General features: G+C 43.5%; 1 protein-coding gene across 2 annotated transcripts in view; it reads right to left on the bottom strand.

The window, feature by feature from the left end:
- Positions 1-1813: 1813 nt before the first annotated feature.
- GALNTL6 (polypeptide N-acetylgalactosaminyltransferase like 6) overlaps positions 1814-20209 on the bottom strand; it is a 620684-nt gene continuing 602288 nt past the window's right edge. The window contains exons 10-12 of one of the 2 annotated variants that reach the window (XM_056855291.1): positions 17732-17848; positions 12601-12750; positions 1814-2408 (exon numbers count right to left, since the gene is read on the bottom strand). In XM_056855291.1, coding sequence (XP_056711269.1) covers positions 2241-2408; positions 12601-12750; positions 17732-17848 — 435 coding nt within the window. In that variant the 3' untranslated portion in view covers positions 1814-2240. The remainder of the gene's footprint in view (positions 2409-12600; positions 12751-17731; positions 17849-20209) is intronic. The other variant, XM_056855292.1, reaches the window with a different exon arrangement.

Genomic DNA, 20209 nt, shown 5'->3' with positions numbered 1-20209 from the left:
TAAAAATCAGTGCCTGTTTGGGAGGCCGGCTGGAACTATACATACATGCTCTCTTGAGGTTTCAAAAGAAGAAAGGCAGGATCTAAGTGTAATAAACAAGATTTGTCTGTTCATTTATTTCTGCTAAGAACAATGATTTCCAAACCATTTTGAAATCTGCTTTCTTCTCATAGGGTCAGAACATGAACCACACTCTTTTTGCTGTATGAACAGATGTTGAGAACTAATCAGAACAAGAATATTCTGGCTTGAACGTACTATTAAAAGCCTCAGTACTTCTCAGTTGTAAAACCATACCATTTCTCTTCCAGCTTCTCATTTTCCCTGACTCTTGGGACAGCTTTAAATGTACATTTACTGCCTAGTAATGTACACTCTCTGTACATTACTCATACATATATAAGTATATGTCCAAAGAGAAGTTATTTGCTTAAAGGTGCATTCAAGATCTTTCCACATGCTCAGCAAAAATCATACAGTGCATATCTTCAATGCTACTTCAGATGGCTTCCTCACATGAAAAGCTCTTTGCACATGGAAAAACAGGTAAAAGGCTAAAGTAGCATTTACATTGCATGTTATTGGGGGATAGGGTTGCCACCCTCCAGGTGGTGGCTGGAGATCTCCCGCTATTACAACTGATCTCCAGGCAACAGAGATCAGTTCACCTGGAGAAAATGGCCACTTAGGAAGGTGGATTCTATGGCTTTATACCCAATTGAAGTCCCTCCTTTCCCCAAACTCCGCCCTCCTCTGGCTCCACCCTGAAAATCTCCAGGTATTTCCCAACCCAGAGCTGGCAACCCTATTGGGGGAGCATTCAAACCTTGAGATTCCCCTCCCATGCAAATCACAAAAGATGCACTATGCTGTTCTCTTGATAGTGAAATGTAGTCCTCTTTTCAGTGAAGCATGGCCTTTGAGATGTTTCTAGAGAAGGCTGGAAACATAGATGGTAGGGAGTACCGCACATACAACCCCCCCCCAGTCTGTGATAATGGTAAGTGTATGGCATTAACAGAAAATGGGGACAGTGCCCCACAATTTCAGCCATTGTTTCACAGAATGCCAAGCTAGTTTCCTAGAAACTTCTTGGCTGCCTGGAACATTTTCCTCCTTCTGTTACCATTCCTGCAGGGCTGTGCAAATACAGGTAGAGGCTCAAGGCAGTATATAATTGCTCAATTGGCCACAAGCCCACCTTGTCAGGTTCACCATGCCTCTTCTTTTGGTGACTGCACTGATCTAAATTAATGCAGGAGTCTTATAATAAAAGATTCCAGAAAAGGAATGTAGACTTCCAAGAGGAAATCCTTTTAGGCAAACCTTGCTTTGTGCTGCTTTATAAGTCACGTAATTCATTTTTTATGGTAAAGAAGGATGTGTCCACCTTATCATTTTTGGCACGTCCTATAATGATGACTAGGTATGAATAATTGCAGATGGATTGTTCAATAGCACTGTGTAAAATGGATGGACATTTTTTATTTAATTGCTTTGATGGAAATGATTCTTTCTTCAACTGCAGAAGAGAAATGGTAGTTTGACACCTTACAGTCATTTTCATGCTTCATTCAAAATGCAACTCTAAAATTACTCTTACATTTTAAAAAAAACACCATTCCCATTTCAACAGTGAAAGGAACATGATGGGGAGGATCTTCTATTTTAATTAACCCTCATACATTTGACTTTCTCCAAGGGGGATGAAATGGCACCAGAACATACAGCTTGCCCTCACTTCTGGGACACTCAGAGTATCCCAGAGGGCTAGCTTGCCCTCACTTCTGGGACACTCAGAGTATCCCAGAGGGTTTGCTAGGTCTACATCTGTGGTACCTGCAGTTTCCCACAGGAATCATGCGCTTCGTGAAGTCCCCATAAGTAATAGCAACTATCCATAGCTACTCACTATAGCAGGGTTTGACCTGAGACTCTAAAATTCTGTTTTTACTTTATTAACATGGAGTGTATTGAAACATTCTTTAAATAAAGTTTTCCCTTGACCAGCAAGGGAATTGTCAACCGGAAGGTCTCAGCAACAGCTGGTGAAGTCTCTCAGCCAAGTTCTTCAGATATCGTCCATCCACAATGACAGCCTGTTGGCTTTTGCCCCGGCATTTCTTTAATCTTCAGAAGTTATTTCCTGGATCTAGGAAACATAATTCCTGACTCCTTCAGCCCAGATGCTGGCCAAGGTGTTGTTTGCAATCTGTACAAAACAGCCTCTTTTCTTCTTCCTAAGAGCTGGTTTTGCTGTTAAATTTTGCTAAAACAGTCATATTAATATGCTCAAAAATCCACTGTTGAGTTTCAGATAAAGGATCACATCTGTTCATGAAAATCTTCTTCTCTGCTGGGTTGCAATCCATGCAGCTGCTGCTCACCGGATGGAATAAAGTTTTGTCCTATGAGAATGAGAAAAAAAAAAAAGTATTAAGCAGCAAATGCTGCCTGATTAAAAACTGCTAATGTGTTCCGGAACATGGATTAATGCAACTCTAGTCAAGCTTCTTTTAATTTTGTATAGTCACTTTGCACAGAATAACTCAGAACGGGAAGGGGAAAACCTAGTTTTCTACCGAGTTCTAGTGAATCATGGGTAGGTGGTTGCCTAGGGTAAGAGTTTTCTTAGATGCAAGGGACAATAAGCTCTTTATTTTGCCCAAATGACATGCAGAGCGGTCCAGCTTTTCTGCTTTCTCTAATCATGACTCATGTTTAACATACACAATTACTCTGTGTTGGGGTGGTTTTTATCATGTGACGTGCTTATGGCAAACACCCCAAAACAATCCAAATCGGGCTGAGTGGTAGTTGGCAATGCTGTAATTTATTAGGGTTTGCCAGCTCCACGTTGGGAAATACCTGGAGATTTCTGGGGTGGAGCCTGAGGAGGGCGGGATTTGGGGAGGGAAGGGACTTCAATGCCATAGAGTCCAATTGCCAATAGTTTAAGATTAAGCAGTGTATTGAAAGACAGCTGAATAGGCCTTTGCTCTTCTCTCTTTTTTTCTTTCTTGTAAGCTTGAACTGATAAATTTAAAATGAATCCCCTGGAAGTTGGGCTATATTGTATGTATGGGGATGATTGAGTTTGTTATGTGTGTTTTTGTTTTCTTTGAAATTTCAAAAAAATATATTATAAGGAAAAAAAAGAAACGAACATGTGAATTTTAAGACAGCCTGTGTTTCTTTCCAAATACTATTTTAAAATAAATCCATGTGCATATGCCAGTTACAAGATGTTTTTGGCACTGTGCTTGCAACTCCCCCCCCTCCACAGCTGACTTTGATAGAAGCAGAATGAAGCCCATTAGGATTAGCAGCAAACTGTGACCTTCAGTATAATTTGCCATTTCACCGCAGCAATAAAAGGTGTGAAGAAATGATGAGGAACTACTGTAAGTTTTATTCATTTCTGGGAAGGGCAAAGAGACTTTCCCCCTTCCCTTTCTTTTTGCAAGGAAGTCATATTATTTCAGAAAGATAACCTTTCCCAGAAGATAATGGACCTACAGGCAGGCCTGGGCAGTTCACATAATTGGTAATGAGACAAAGCTCCTTTCCCTTCGTCTCGGTCACTGCTTTAACTACGGCCAAGGTCAGTAGTCAACAAAAGCCATTATCTTCTGACGGCCGCAGTCATTTCTGTGGAAACCAGTTGGTAGTCTCAGTATAGTCCCAATAAGGCCAAATGTCGACATGATAAAACACACCATTACAACGGATATTCGGCCTTATCAGAGGTACTGAGGGTGGGATTCACAAGGCGCTGCTATGGCCTATCCTCCAGGAGTTTCCAAGAGGGCTTGATCTACTGGGGCTAGATGGAGAAGCTATGGATTTATTGCTTCAGTGGGACTGCAGTTGGAGACTGGATGGAATGTGCCTGGAGGCTGAATTCCTTTTAACCCTTGCCTCTGCAGCTCTCTCCATGGCTGTCTGAGCCACTTACAGAACTGTCGTGATTGGAACTCCTCATGGCATCAGCTTAGGGTTGCCAACCTGCTATTACAACTGATCTCCAGTTGATGCAGATCAGTCCCCCTGGAGAAAATGGCCGCTTTGGCCATTGGACTCTATGTCATTGAAGTCCCTCCCCTCTCCAAACCCCACCCTCCTCAGGCTCCACCCCCAAAACCTCCCTCTGGTGGTGAAGTGGGACCTGGCAACCCTACATCAGCTCCAGCCTTCTCCCATTTGTCTCAACATTTGAAGCAGACGTATTTCAGAGACAGAAATTCTATTATGTAGAAGAAAGAAATCGTGTGGAAATCACTTTCCACAGGTAATAAGAAATGGCGTCAAAATCACTTTCCACAGATAACCTTCCTATTTAGAAAACCGCCTTAAAATATAGGGGAGTCCAATTGATTTCAGGCCGGCTGTCTGCAGAAAGGACTGTGGAGATGAAGCAGTCCTGACCTGTCTAATCTCTGCTCCTGTATGGGAGCTTCTGAGAAGAGCCTGTTTTTTGTCTTGTTACCACTGCTGAGGCCAAGACTGCCAAACCTGCCACTGACTTTGGGAAGGGAGGAGCACAGTTTCAATTAGCCTCCTCCTGTGAGGATTCTGACTGCCATCAAGCCCCATCGTGTCCCAAAGTCAACTTTCCTATAGCTATTTAATAGAACTTTATTGGGTATAAAGTATGTTTCAGGCCTGTAGGCTGCCCAAGAAGACTCAGGCAGGGAGTTAAGGCCACATGCACAAATGCTCATCAGGTGAAGGGTTTATTTTAAGACAAAATACACACATATTACGCATTCAAACTCGAGAGAAAATGATTGGCTTTTATTAATACTTGCTGTGGCTTGCTTCAAGGCAGGCCTGATAAACCAACACACACAAAAAGCCTGGAATTCTCCTAGCTATCCGTTAGCTACACATACTGCTTATTCTGTATTGACAGCAATTCTTTATCAGTCTACAGAAATCTATTAAAACCCTTAACAACTGAGCCTGATAAATTTGTTTCTCACTTCCCAGCTCAGCTGTAGGGTTGTCAATTTGGTTCGTCTGAACCGAATAAACAGCCAAATTTCCCCCGATTCGTCGGTTTTCAGTTCGGATGGTATCGAACTCAAAAAAGGCGAGTTCGGGGCGATCGCCGAATAAATTCGGCAAATTCGGGGTCTCTGAATCAGCAGCATAACCCTCAGTTAGTAAGCAACTAGCAACATTCTCCCGCGGCCAATCGGTGGCCAAACTGGGTCTTCTGGCCAATCAGTCGCGGTTGAGTGTATGAGCCCAGCTGCTGCGCAGCCCGGGGAGAGAAAGAGAGAGCGTCTGTTTGTGTGTGAGAGAGATCCCCGTGGTGTGTGTGTGCGTGTGCACATTGGCGGCATTCCACGGCTCCGGGGGGCATTTTTGGAGGTAGAGGTCCCATACTTTCAGGGTAGCTTGAAAGGACCCTTCTCTCAAGAAATAAAGATTGGGTCAGGGGGTCCTGAGATATGGGGCCCGGAAGGGGTTGCCCCCCCCCAAATCGCCCAGAGGAATAAAGCTACTTAAAGCACATTGGTGGCATTCCGCGGCTCTGGGGGGCATTCGGGGGGTAGAGGTCCCAAACTTTCAGGGTAGCTTGAGGGGACCCTTCTCTCAAGAACCCCCAGGTTTTGTAAAGATTGGGTCAGGGGGTCCCAAGATATGGAGCCTGGAAGGGGTCGCCCCCCCAAATCACCAACAGGAATAAAGCCACTTAAAGCACTTTGGTGGCATTCCGTGGCTCCTGGGGGCATTTTTTGGGGTAGAGGTCCCAAACCTTCAGGGTAGCTTGAGGGGGCCCTTCTTGCAAGAACTCCCAGGTTTTGTAAAATTGGGTCAGGGGGTCCCAAGATATGGGGCCCGGAATGGGTCACCCCCCAAAAAAATCGCCCACAGGAATAAAGCCATTTAAAGCACATTGGCGGCATTCCACGGCTCCGGGGGGCATTTTGGGGGGTAGAGGTCCCAAACTTTCAGGGTAGCTTGAGGGGACCCTTCTTGCAAGAATCCTCAAGTTTTGTGAAGATTGGATCTGAGGGTCCCGAGATATGGGGTCCCCCCCCAACTGCCCATTGGGATGAATGGGATCAGGTGATCCTGAATGCAAATCCAAGGCCAAACCTCCCGTGCATAAATGGCCAGAGAGTCGTGAGAGATCCTGAGCAGCTGCTGCTCCCCTGCTTCTGCTGGGACAGAAGACATCCACGGTTTGACCCATTTTGGGGCTTTTATCTATAGCTTTTTCCCTGTGTGGGGGGAGGGGAAGCAGATTCTCTCTGTGTGTGTGTGTGTGAGGGGGGAAGCCAAAGTGGGGTGGGTTTGATTGCCTCTGTGTGGGACTGTGCTTTCTCCTGTTTTCATAGGTTGCCAACTTTGTCTGGAGTTAAATGTGGGTCAGTGAGTCTCTCTCGGCTGGCTGCTATTGTTTCCAATGGGCTGTGCAGCCGCTACTGTTGTTTTTAATGGGCTAGCCTGGCATTCGTTTTAGTGCATCCCAGGCTAGTTACGCTGTTTACTTACGCTTTGAGCGTTGTTGGATGCACTTTTGGTGTAGTTACATCGGCTCTTAGAAGCCACGGACTGGCTTCTACTGTGTGTGTGGTGGTGGGGAGCCAAAGTGGGGTGAGTTTGATTGCTCTGTGTGCTTTCTCCTATTTTCATCGGTTGCCAACTTTGTCTGGAGCTAACTGTGGGTCAGTGAGTCTCTTTCTGGCTGGCTACTATTGTTCCCAATGGGCTGTGCAGCCGCTTCTGTTGTTTCTAATCGGCTAGCCATTAGAAACGAGCAGATGGGTGGGGCAACCCCTTCCGGGCCCCATATCTTGGGACCCTCAGATCCAATCTTCACAAATCTTGAGGATTCTTGCAAGAAGGGTCCCCTCAAGCTACCCTGAAAGTTTGGGACCTCTACCCCCCAAAATGCCCCCCCGAGCCGTGGAATGCCACCAATGTGCTTTAAGTGGCTTTATTCCTTTGGACGATTTTTTGGGGGGGCGACCCCTTCTGGGCCCCATATCTTGGAACCCCCTGACCCAATGTTTACAAAACTTGGGTGTCCTTGAAAGAAGGGCCCCCTCAAGCTACCCTGCAAGTTTGGGATCTCTACCCCCAAAAATGTCCCCCGGAGCCGCAGAATGCCGCCAAAGTGCTTTAAGTGGCTTTATTCCTCTGGGCTTTTTTGGTGGGGATGACCCCTTCCGGGCCCCATATCTCGGGACCCCCTGACCCAATCTTTACAAAACCTGGGGGTTCTTGCAAGAAGGGTCCCCTCAAGCTACCCTGAAAGTTTGGGACCTCTACCCCCAAAAATGCCCCCCCGGAGCCGCGGAAAGGCACGAATGCGTTTTTAATGGCTTTATTCGGCGGACTTTTTCCCTGAACTTGGAACTCGGCGCCGAATTCCACGGATCCGAATCAGGGGAGTTCGGAATTCGGCATTTCCCGAATTAAAACAGGCCGAATTTTGCAGAATCCGAATTTTACCGAATTGTTTTTTCAACAGCCCTACTCAGCTGTTCTTTTCTAGCTGCCCACTCCCCCATATTTATTTAGAAAATGTATATGCTGCCTTACCAGGGCCCTGACCAAAGCATATTATATATCTGTATATATCTAATTCTGTATTTGGCCTTGGAGTGTGGATCAAAATCCACGCAACAGTACCAGAGACAGACAGGGACTTTCCCCCTACAAAAAGCTTAAATAATAAAAAAAGAATGGGGCAGTTAACCCTGCCCAAATTATATGAGTTATGTCTGTACATTTAAATAAAGAAAAATGATGCCAACCAAGATCTTATGAGACTACACTGAGAGACCTTGGTTGTCATTTTGGGGGTTGCTAAGCAGCCCCAAACAACATTGGCTTCAATGCTTTGCTTAATGTCAGCTAGGGAAAGAGAGAGAGAAAGAAAGAAAGAAAGAAAGGTAGGTAGGTAGGGAAGGAGAGAAGGAAGGAAGGAAAGAAGGGAAGAAGAAAAGGGGAGAGGTTGCAGGAGCTCCCATGGGGAGCGAAGGAAAAAATCGAAGACTGTGCAGGACAGTAGGTAGGTGGGAAGAAGGGCTATAGTAACTCAGGTGAGAAGGAGGAAAAGCTGAAGGCCAAAGGGTGGAGAAAAGGAGAAGCAGTGTGGCTGCTAGGGTGAGGGAAGAAGATTGTGCAGAAGGGAATACGAGAGGGGAAATGGAAACCCACCTGCAACTCCTCTAGGAATTCTCTGGTTGTCAGATTCTGATTTATCAGCTCATGAATGATCCATAATACTTCTGTCACAATATGATTAATTAATCTACCTAATAATTCTGCATATGAATGCTTTCAAGTCTCATATTGTGAGTACGATGCCTTGTGACTCAAAGAACCTTTCTAATGTTATAAATGGGCTTCTTTTACACTGTGTACAGTTAAGTGCCTCATTTTGATAGTACATTTCAGTTTCTCAGGGAGACTGCCATATTGTTAAACATTTCACAGAAGAGATTACTAGACTATTACAAATTTATTCAAATGCAATTTAAATACTAGGACATTCAAATTATTTATATCTGTGGTGGGGAAACCACCAAGATTGAGCAATGTAGGCAATAAAAGGTTTCTATCTGAGAAGCAATTCTATTTGCTACATAAAATATATAAATGTTCTGTAGATGCCACTGATGGGCAGAAATGAATGAAAGTAACATTCATTTCAAAAAGTCTGGATTATTATTCCTGAATTTCTTAGATCAGGGCTGAAATGTCCAAGGTATGAGAAGTTTGACATAGTCGCATATCTATAGAATTTGCTTTAGCATAGTAAATTTACAGGCCTAGCATTTTAAAAAGCTGCATGGTCAGAGGCGAAACCATAGGAAAAAACTAGAAGGTCTGTAACTTCCCAAACTTTTTGAAGTTGGCAATATAACTCTGCGAATCTATGATGGCCACAGCAAGCAGCTTGCATTTCAATGACTAAAGCGACTCCCCCAGTTCACCTATCACCCTGTGTGTGGTCAGGTATGTACACCGAATACCTGTTGAGTACAACTCCCTGCAGGTTCCTGCTCAGCTTGCATCAGCACTGAGGGGTCTTGAATTCACACAGTGAGTCTCATTGGCCAGCTGTTTACCTAATGGACTTCTTGCAGGTATTGTCCGATGCAAGGTTCATTTCATTTTGTCAGTGTGTTTGGTCAGCCCTGCTATCAGGAATCTCCTAATTCACCACTGGTAACCCTATTAGCTTTCAGGCTAATAGGACTAAGCTGACTGTTTGAGCACCCATCTTTTTGGCAGTGTTTTCAAGCACCTACTTTGTCCTTTCTGCACTCATTCCCTTTCTTTTGCCTCTGACCTTATGCTATCCTCAGTTGTCATCTTCTTCTTTGAACAGATGCCTTAACTATGATCTTGGCTTTATTTCACTCTAATACCAGGCTAGCCGGATCTCAACAGATCTCAGAAGCCAAACATGGTCAACCCTGGTTAGAAATTGGATAGGAGACCACCAAGGAATGCCAGGGTTGTTGTGCAGAGGAAGGCAATGGCAAACCACCTCTGTTAGTCTCTTACCTTGAAAACCTATGGGATTGCCATAAGTCAGCTGCGACCTGACAGCACTTTACACACATACAATGCTGGTACTCAAGTTTCTAGGGATGGACTCTCTACCTGGGTTCCTGAGTCTGGCTGTTGTCTAATGTGCTTTGTGTGCCTCTCACTGGAACTCAAACATTAAAAAGCATTTAAAATACAAAAGTATGGAACATTTAACACAAATAAAGCATAAGCACAAAAACATTAAAAACACACAGCCAGGGAGGACAGCTAATAAGAGTTAGTGAGGAGATGTCAAACAAAACAAAAATTCTTCATCCATTGGTGGAAGACAACAATAGATGGAGCCAGACAAACCTCCCTGGGGTGGAAGTTTCAAAATTTTGGCACCACAAACGAGAAAGCCCTTTCTTGGGTTATCATCCTTCTAACCTCAGATGGCCATAAACTCACTGACAGCCCTGGGCATACTATTAGTAGTTTCTCATTCTGTAAAGTGGGCATAATATTGGACTACCTGAAGGGGTTGATGTAAGGAATATGCACAAAAACTACATGCATATCAATGCATCATCAGCAACAAAAGCTATAGAAAAGATTTAATAGTGCGAGATGAACAGAAAGCTCTCAGCATAGACTAAAGAATAGATTTACACATTATTTTTACAATGGTTGTGTCTCCTTTCTGTATCAATTTGTAGCCAGCCATAAGTGTTTGGCCTAACTATATGATTTGAAAGGATTGATTGCTGCCAGAATCATGTTATATAGCACTGACTGTGTCAGCGCTTCCTTTATAACAACGATTTCTGAAGAATTTCTCACTCAGAAATATAGATTTTTGTCTTGGAATGAGAAACTTCATGTACTGTCTCAGCTCTGCAAGTAGCACAAATAAATCAGCGGCGAGGAGAGTGCTTTATCAAGTGGTGGCGAGCTTATGCCGCATGGTTGCTGAACACCCTGTTGTTTCACTGATCATCTGCTAAGTTCCAAATTAAAAGGGTGATGGGCCAGGATCAGAGAACAGTGCGAAAGCTGCATTTGTCACACACGAACCCCTGGTACATTAGGCACCAATGGACTGTTGCAAGTCATCGAGCTTCTCTCCAGCAGCTTGGATAAGCTAGGAAATAAATTGGCTTTGGTGCTTTGAACAAGATGCTGCAGTTGGAGCAGACCAGAGTCAGATCCTTATCTGGGATGTATGGAGCTTTCTGCACTGACTTCAAAGAAATTGTGCCAACTGGTGTTATTTGAAGATCCAGCACTTATCATCTCGCTGCCCTGCAGCTTGTGCCTCATTTTGGATGAGAATTCACATCACTTGTAAGTCTATTAGATGCTTCTCTGGCTGCAGTGCAAATAGTAAACCAATGGGTGAACCAAACACACAGAGTGAGCGGCAATAGAGAGAATTCCCACACAAAAATTCAATAAATATATATACACTGGCCGGGAAAAAAAATCTCAAGGGTTTCCCTCCCCATTTCCAAATCATTGATGCCCTTACAGATTTGCCATTACCCACAGTCCTGCACTTGAATCTAAAATTCACAGAGGTCAGAACCAGTGGCTGTGATCCCTTTCCACTTCTCCAGACATTGATCATAGACTGACTGTTGCATGCAAAGGGATACTAAATGCTCCTCTGATGCCCGTAGTCTTTCACTGATACAGCCAAAGTATATTCTGTCTCCCTGCTCTGGCTGAAAGGGAACAGAAAGAACCCTAGGAGCTGATACCTTCACAACCATTTTCAGTCATTACCATCAACTAGGCATAAAGGGAGACTGAACATTAAACAATCCTTTTGATACACATGGCTGCTATTTTGTGTGGATGGGGCAATGTGCATGTTTTTCAGCTTTGGCAGACATGAACTGGTACCCTCAAACATTTGGGTTTTCAGATCATGCATACCGAAAGCAGGACAATACATGTGTCACCCTGTTCACACAATATGGGAACTGTGTGTATTGAAAGGATGTGTGACCTCCCTTTACCACTGATTGTTAATGGCTGAAAACAGCCCACATCCTTGACCTTCAATGCTCAGGGTTCCTTGGAAAGAGGGAGTGCCTGTTAATCCAGTTAAAGTAACATTTTTTATTCCACCTTTGCACTGACTTTATTAAGGCCACAATTGCGGCCATGATTCAGCCGCACTACTGGTGCAGCCTCTGGGAGATACAAGTTATTTGTATACAGGTGAGAAGGCCTGGGCAGAGTTAAGGAAGAGAGCTCTGCTTTTTTATTCCCTATGTCTTGGCTGCTTGCTCATGAGCACGCCAAATGGTAGAGCAGGAAACAGCCCTGTGGGAATTCTTCATGTGCAGGTGCTGTGTCAATGGGAGCCAAGAATATATCTTTGAATATCTCCTGTGCAATCCCAAGCATGTGTGTCAAAGGTGACGTATCAGACCATTTTGCTTGGCACCTAGGGCCAGATCTTCACCCAGGCAATGGAGGTACTGGGCTGGGAGGAAGTTTACACACGGTCTAAAGTTCAAGAAACCGCCACACTTGATTAATCAGAAACCCCCATTCCTGATGAATGCCAGATAACAAAGCTTGTACCATTGTTTGAAATGCAATTGGTTTCTTGACCCAATGATCCTTGAATTGTAAATCATTTTGTCTCATTAGATATGCAGAGTTCAGCTTTGCAATGTTTTGTATATCTGCCAGTTGCATTCCTTATAAGGCAGGAAAAAATTATATTGCTTTTCATAAGGAGTTTTTTTGGTAACTGACTTGGAATAAAAAATATTTCCAGGCTGCTTTTGTTCAAATGATCCATATGTCCTGAAGTGCTAGAAAAGCATCTTTCAGAAAATAACTGCTTCTCGTTGTGTTGGAGGAAATCCATAGTAATATCACTTTGACCTAAATAACAGTAGTTTTACATGAAGTCAATAGCTACTGTACACTGAAAGGAACTGAAGTCTCCAGAGGTTCATGTTGGTGGCACTGAAATGAGTATTTAGCTGAAACAAACATGGCTGTCACTGTTAGTTGCAATAATCTCAACATAGTTTACTCCTCTCTAAAATGACTCAAATCATCACCAACCTTCCTATAGCTCCAGTGTTGATTGCCCTTCATACCATGACAGTCATAAAGTGTAACCGGACTACTGTGTGAAACAGCATCAAAGCAGAACTTCCTGGTGTGAAGCGGCTCTCCTGGACGGATGTCTTCCCTCCAACCAAAGGTGAACAGCTAAGAAAAATAGTCAAGTAAAACAGTCACATGTGGTTTTTGAAGTGAACTACAGACACAAGGATAGGAAATTGTTCTATTTACCTTTTCTTTTGTATACCTCTTAAGAAGATTCCAAATAACAAACCAACCATTTTTAGCTCTCAATACAAGCGGAGAGAAGGGACATTCTGCGATATAATCTGACACCAAAGTGCTATCCTAAGTAGAATTACACCTTTTTGAACCCATTTCTGAAGGGGGGGGTTTTGATCCACGGTGTCCGGGAGTGGAACAATCGCTTCACCTCCTCAGAGGGTTCCTGGCCACCAGGGAGACAAAAAAGACTTTAAAAGAATTTAAAAATAGAAAAATTGGGAAAATGCCCCAATGTTCAAAGCAAGGCTGTGCCACCAACAAAGGTGGCATAGCCACACCGCTGCTCAAAGGGGCATTCCTGGGGTGAACAGGGTTAGGAAGCTTCCCTCCCCAGGAATGCCCCCCTCCACCAGCATGGGCTTTCTCTTCTAGAAAATCCCTGTCGTAATGGCTGCACTGGCAGTGGGGGCCAGTGGCTCCTGGACACCGGCATGTTTGTCCCTGTGCAGGTGTAGATACCACCTTATTCTGTGATAAGGTGGCACCTACGCCAATGCTGGGTCACGCTGGCTCCTAAGGATCTTTACCCCCCCCCCTTCAGCAATGGGCTGCCCAGGTCCACTGAAGTCAGTGACCTAGAAAGGTGACATAGGATTGTACTGTAGATTATTTCTGACACAGTACAATTTTGTATGGGAGAGAACACATCAGATAGTTAGTACAGCCTTATATAATTGAATGTTCTTCCATATAACAAAGTCTTCCACACATAAAACTGGATATTAGAATGAATACTTCTAGACTAGTCTTCTCCTTGATATGCTCATTTTCTATGCACAGGATTTTGTTGGGATAGAAGATCATTCTGTCATGTGAAATCACACCTGTAGTCTGAAGGGGTATTGCCCAACTACAGGTTACCGCTTCGATCAGAACTAGGCCTCCCAAGAAGTTACTCTCAGTTTGGCCTAGATTGTTCTTTATTACAACATGTCTCCAGTTGACAGATCAGTTTCCCTGGAGAAAAGGGCTGTTTTGAAGGGTGGAATCGATGACATTCTACCCTGCTGAGGTCCCTCCACTCCCCAACCCTGCCCTCCCTAGGGTCCACCCTCAAATCTCCAGGAATTTCCCAACCCAGAGTTTACAACCCTAGTTTACTTCCTTTATAGCTCACATTTTCCACTGAGACTCAAGGCAGACTATAAAATTTAAAAAAACAACCACAACAACAGTTAAATCAGACAGCAAAGAGCACCAAAACCAATGTAGTAGGACTAGGAAAGCCAGTGTGGTATATCAGTTAGAATGTTGGACTAGTATCTGGGATACCCTGGTTCGAATCCCCACTCAGCTGTGGAAGTTTGCTGGGGGCTATCATCCTAACCTGCCTCACAGAGTTGTGAGGATAAAGTGAAGGAGAGGAGAGTGATGTAAACTGCTTTGGTTTCCCCATTGGGAAGAAAGGCAGGGTATGAATGAAGTAATAGGTTATCACCCTTTCCCCCCAGTTCAGCACTACTTCATTGTATGTGAGCACAGAGTAATGAAAAGCATTACCATGCACCTTAAGCAGTTTCCAATTGCTTCCCTTCTTTTGTCCTGACTCCCTCAGACAAAAAAAAAGCGAGAGAGATGTTTCCATGTGTGACCGGCATTTTTCTTCATTCTGAAGGTGCTGTACATTGCCAAGTCTCATTCAACCTTCTCGTTCAAATTGTGCTGGGATCTCTCAAGGCTATGAATTGTCAATTTAATGTCTCTCTTTTGTCATTTCTTTCTCCAAACCAGAGCCATAAAACTCACTTAGTATCCCCTCTTCTGCAGCTCCTGACTCCATTACATCTCATTGGAGTCCTTCATGTGGTAGTTTGAGCCATCACAGAGGTTTATAGCAAAGGAGCTGCATCTTGCTCAGTTAGACATTGACTTGGATAGATCACCGACCATGTCATTTTTAAACATGACGAAAGAGGGCTTTAGGCCCTTCGTAGGCAATTTCATTTACTCCAGGACAAACCAGGATGCTTTAAAGAGAGAAAAAACCTGCGGTCCTTTATTTAATGGACACATCATTTACCACTTAGAATTATGTATTTAACATGAGATGCAGTTAAGAGTTGATTAGCTAGCCTGCCTCTTACAATTCCATGGGCCTTTCTGGACAATCTGTTTATAGTATGGCTTGAGCATAGCCAGTACACAGACTCTACTCATTCGCCACACAGATTCAAGCGAGTGCGGCTGCTGACAGGGCCGTCACATTTTCTCAGCACTCAACCTGCAGTAATTTGAGGACTGCAAAATGAAATCCCTCCCTCGGCTAGTGCGCCCATTGTTATTAAAAAGGGCTATTAACCAAGTTAACATGTGGGATATGCTATCAGAAATGCTTTTATATAAGCAACAAGGCGCCTCAAAATAGAGAGAAGTATCATCCTGTCCCCTCTCTGGCAAACCAGTGTTCATCACGTACCTAACTAACATGTTCTCACTACGTTGCGTCATGCAGTTACTTTGAACCAGCCCTCGCTTTGTGAATGCCGTGGCAATTGTGCCTCATTTTGTTATCAGCGTATGAGAAGTCAGCTCAAGGTAGCACCTGTAGCACATTAGGCAGCAAGACTCTGGCCCTATTTAAACTACCTTTATAATCCGTTTGAGCAGCAGGTTGCTAATGGATTTTGTGTGTCAGTTCAGGCACAACCGGTTTCATTGCTGGCTGCTAATGGAATTTTTTTACCTGTTCAGACAAAGCCGTTTGTGTCCCATAAAGTGAGGCTGAGGCGTTTTTTAGAAAAGCTGCTTTCAACCATTTTCAGTTCTTCCTTTCGCCTGTGAATCGCTCCAGTGTGCTGTCTAAACTGCCCGGAGCGCTTTGGGAAGGACCGCGAGTGTTTTCCCACCTTTTTTGCGGGCAACCAGTGCGAGGCCAATCGCTGTTGTGCTGATCCGCTGCCACCCAATGAGCGGCTTTCCTTCTCCTGTCTCCCCAGGAAAGAGCTGCAGCCATTGCAATGGTACTGATATAGCGTTATAGCGCTCTAGCACAAATCTCAGAACGGTAAAAAAAAAAAAAAAAGCCGGAAAAGAACGCGCCCGCAAAAAAGGCGGGAAAACAATCGTGGTGATGTTTGAACTGGCCAGAGTGCTTTAGAGACGGCTCATAGACTGATTCAAATGAGCTGTTTAAACACCCATCTTTGTATTGTTTTATTCCAAGACGGGCCAACAACCGATGACATCCGGTTTAGAACGATAATCTGAATAGGGCCTCTCTCTGTTCCCATTCAAATCTTGCATGATTTCTTTAGCACTGAAGCTAAAACAAAGCTATGTGGAGTACCGATAGGCTAAATTCTATTAACCGAGCAGGATTTGGGTAAGGGTGACACCATTATGGGGCTTTGGCAGGTGCCCTGGGGCTGTAGATGGGCATGAGTTCCCAAGATGCAATTCTTCATAGGTGGATGAGCATCATATCATTTATTTATTTAATTCAATAATATCCCGCCTTCCTCTCCAATGGGGATTCAAGGCGGCTTACCTCATGCTAATCCCCTTCATTTTTTCCACACAGCAACCCTGAGAGATAGGTTAAGCTGAGAGAGTGTGATTGGCCCACAGTGAGTTTTATATACTTGACAAATACTTTGAAGGCAAAGGGGTGAATACTGATTTCAAATGTCAAGTGATGACTTTTCATGTTAAAAGGTGGTTTGGTGCAGCTACATCTAAGGGGAGAATGTGCTTGCCCACCGAAGAGTGGCTGAAATACTTTCTCATGTGCTCTTGGTGCCTATTGGTGTGTATGTGGTCAAAACAGATCAGTTATGTAGCATGGTAACATCATTCAGAATGTGGAGATTGACTTCTGGAACTGCAGTAATTTGAAGAATAAAGTAAAGCACAATAGCAGTCAAAAGGAGAAACAAGTGAACAGGCCCAGAAAAATTAACATTCGCATCATGGTTTTTTTTCAGGAAACATTTTCCAATCCAAAAGTATTACGTTTGCCTCTAAAACTGAAATAGCTGAACATTCTGCACAGCCTGATTTACATTTTTAAATCTCTTCCCGTAAGTGATAAACTTATTTTTCAGATTATTTTGTGCATTATTTTAAAAGCCCAGTACAAATACTGATTTGCATAGCTTCTTCTTTGGCACAATACAATCCTCTGTAGTCGTAGTTGCTTAACAAGAGCTGAATACATTGAAAAAAATAAAGCAGACTCTAATATTAAAAACTTGAAATTCATTTTCTACTAATTTGAATTGTAAAGTGATTACTTTGTCCGCCCTCCGCCTCCATCCCACAGCCTGCTTTAATCTTGGATAAGCTCTCCATCCTTAAAGGCTTTGGAGATTGAAAATCTTCTGCAGTTAAAAATCCATTAAGTTTTCTATCTTGTTCTGGTCCAGCATGGAGGTCTGCTTGTCTAGTGCTGCTCTCTGCTGACTATTATTGGAATGACATAATTCAAATTGCCACCGTTGAACAGAGATGGCAATCTTACATCTGTTCTAACAAGACAAAACAGTTGGTGCCTCTGAATAGAACTGCAGTGTTCCTGAAATACCGTTTAATTTCTACGTGGGGCAGAAAGAAAAACAAAGCTGTATACATTACTTTTGTCAGGCTTCTAGTGTTTGCCGAATTTGGCTGTGGTTAAAGGAATCAGCCTGTTGCATCAGTTACTATGCCTGACAATGAGGTCTCTCTTTCAGAGTGTTTTATATATGCTTTATTAAATCTAGTAATAATGACTGCTATATAATAAGCATTCCTGTCTACAGCTGGTTTAGGGCTTCTAGACACAGCAAAATAAAACACTTGAGATTAATTTTGTTTCCTGGAGATTGGCTGTGTGTATAAAGTGTTAAGAGAGAGGGGAAATCACCTGCTCATGTGACCATGTCCGTTCCGAGCCATCCTTCACACAGATATCCAGCCTGAGTTCCGTTCCTGTGCCTCCATGCTTACTGTCCACACAGAGATCTGCTGCCACATTTCGAATCTGTCAAATTAATTAGCCCAAAGTTATTTATTCATATTTATACTCTGCTTTCCTCCCCAATGGGAACCCAGAGCAGATTACCACATCTCTCTCACCCCTCTACTTTATCCTTACAACTAAAACCCTGTGAGGTAGGCTAGACAGAGAAAGGGACTAGCCAAGACCAGCAAGCAAACTTTCATGGCAAAGGTGGGAATTCAAACCCAGCTCTCCAAAATTCTTGTCTGGCACTTTCACCACTACAAATGATGCATTATGGAACACCTTAGAATAATGCTGATTTTTCAGAATGTGAACACATGTCGCTGCCTTATACTGAATCAGACCCTTGGTCCATCAAAGTCAGTATTGTCTATTCAAACCGGCAGCGGCTCTCCAGGGTCTCAGGCAGAGGTCTTTCACATCACCTACTTGCCTAGTCCCTTTAACTGGAAATGCTGGGGATTGAACTTGGGACCTTCTGCATGCCAAGCAGATGCTCTGCCACTGAGCCACAGCCCCTCCCCTGTGGGGGGAGGGAGGGAGAGGGGGAGAGAAGGAGAGAGAGAAGTAGGATCTCTTGTCTAACTTAGCTTGGTAGAGATATTAGCTGTTCTCGTCTGTAGACCATTGTAAACTGCCAGGCCATGTAAGCAGCTAGCACCCTAATCTACATGATTTGTACAGCATAATTTCAGTTCTCAGCTCTACGTATCCCAACACACCTTGAGATAGCAACAGGAGAGCATTTAGCCACTGCCTTTCACATCATGTATTAATGTATATGTAACATGAAATGGTGCCAAGCAAGCAAGCTGCAACACTTTATCGAAGGTGAGATTTACCAGATGAGGACTGGTTCATACAACCATTTTTGTGGTTTAGTGCAGTGCAGTCAAGATCAACATACCACTTCATTGGTTTCTCATCCATGGGACTGGTTTGGTGAATTCTCCCAACAAATATCCACATTCAAGTTGACATTCAGTGCTTGACGCATTATCTGAGATGAAATGATAGGTTGACTACTGTGGGGAACAGGACACTGGGCTACATGGACCATTGATCTGATCCAGCAGAGTTCTGCTAATGTATATGTTCTTTTAATATGCATGTTAGTTTTGGTTTTAATAATTGCTATGAATTGTTTTTGTAATACATTTTATCAGGTTTTATTAAAACTGTTAGCCACCTGGGTGGCCCACATTAGGCAGAAAGGCAGCATGCATATTTTGTAAAGACAAACAAACAAATAAATGAAGGACAATACCATAGGGAAAAGACAGTTTTGGAATCCTAGGGTAGTTTGTGATCTTTCTGGAACTATTTTAGTAGCAATGGGCAGACACACTCCTGGAAACAACTTGAGCACCTCTGAGAACTTAAACACGAGCTTCTCAGTTCCTTAATTATCTTAAACCTCTCCCCAATACCTTAACCCTTTGGGAGAGGAAATTCAATGTAATAAATACAAATGAGTGTTCTACATTTAAAAATAATGACCCACAGCAACTGTCGGCTAATCACATAGTGAGAGATGTATGTTCTTTTGTCTGTTTTTGAAACCAATGTGACATCCCAGCCATAGTCCTCATTAAGCAAATTTGCCTTAATTTGGAATGAAAAATATCTTGCTGCAAAAGAAAAACAAAACTATCAGGCCAACAGCGGTAACACACTTGAAGGTTTTGCTTTGATTAGACGGAAATACAAATATGTCTATCACCCAGCACCAAAACCTTGCTCTCAGTTCTCATGACAGAAGACTTAACAAGGCTGTGATCTGAAATACAATCAGTTGGATCCAACGGTTCTCTTCTACTAAATCGGGAATCTTTCAACAGAAGCAGTATTTCTCTTTATGTAGCCAATGAGAGCTGTTAGACCCAACTACCTCTCATGTAGGGTTTTTAAGTTACTAGTGTACTCTTGCCCTGACCTGGATGGCCCAGGCTAGCCCGATCTCGCCAGATCTCAGAAGCTAAGCAGGGTCGGCCCTGGTTAGTATTTGGATGGGAGGTCACCAAGGAAGTCCACGGTTGCTGTGCAGAGGAAGGCACTGGCAAACCACCTCTGTTAGTCTCTTGCCATGAAAACCCCAAAAAGGGGTTGCCATAAGTCAGCTGTGACTTGACAGCACTTCACACACACACAGCGTACTCTTAAGAGTCCCTTCCAAACTCTAAAACCAATGAACACAACTAGCTGAGATATAAAACTGAGCTAGCTATTTTCAGTATGGTCTTTCTGGCATAGGAACCTTGAATTACCAGTGTGATTGATGTGCCTGCCCTAGGATTCCAAGACTGTGCCTTTCCTGCTTGCTTTGAATAAGTCTTTCTGTCCTTTATTTGTTTGTTTGGAACTTGTGCTTTGCCTTTC

The sequence above is a fragment of the Euleptes europaea genome, chromosome 9 (genome assembly GCF_029931775.1).
Source record: "Euleptes europaea isolate rEulEur1 chromosome 9, rEulEur1.hap1, whole genome shotgun sequence".
In the NCBI taxonomy this organism is placed as follows: Eukaryota; Metazoa; Chordata; class Lepidosauria; order Squamata; family Sphaerodactylidae; genus Euleptes; species Euleptes europaea.
This window is presented reverse-complemented; position numbering and strand designations above follow the sequence as displayed.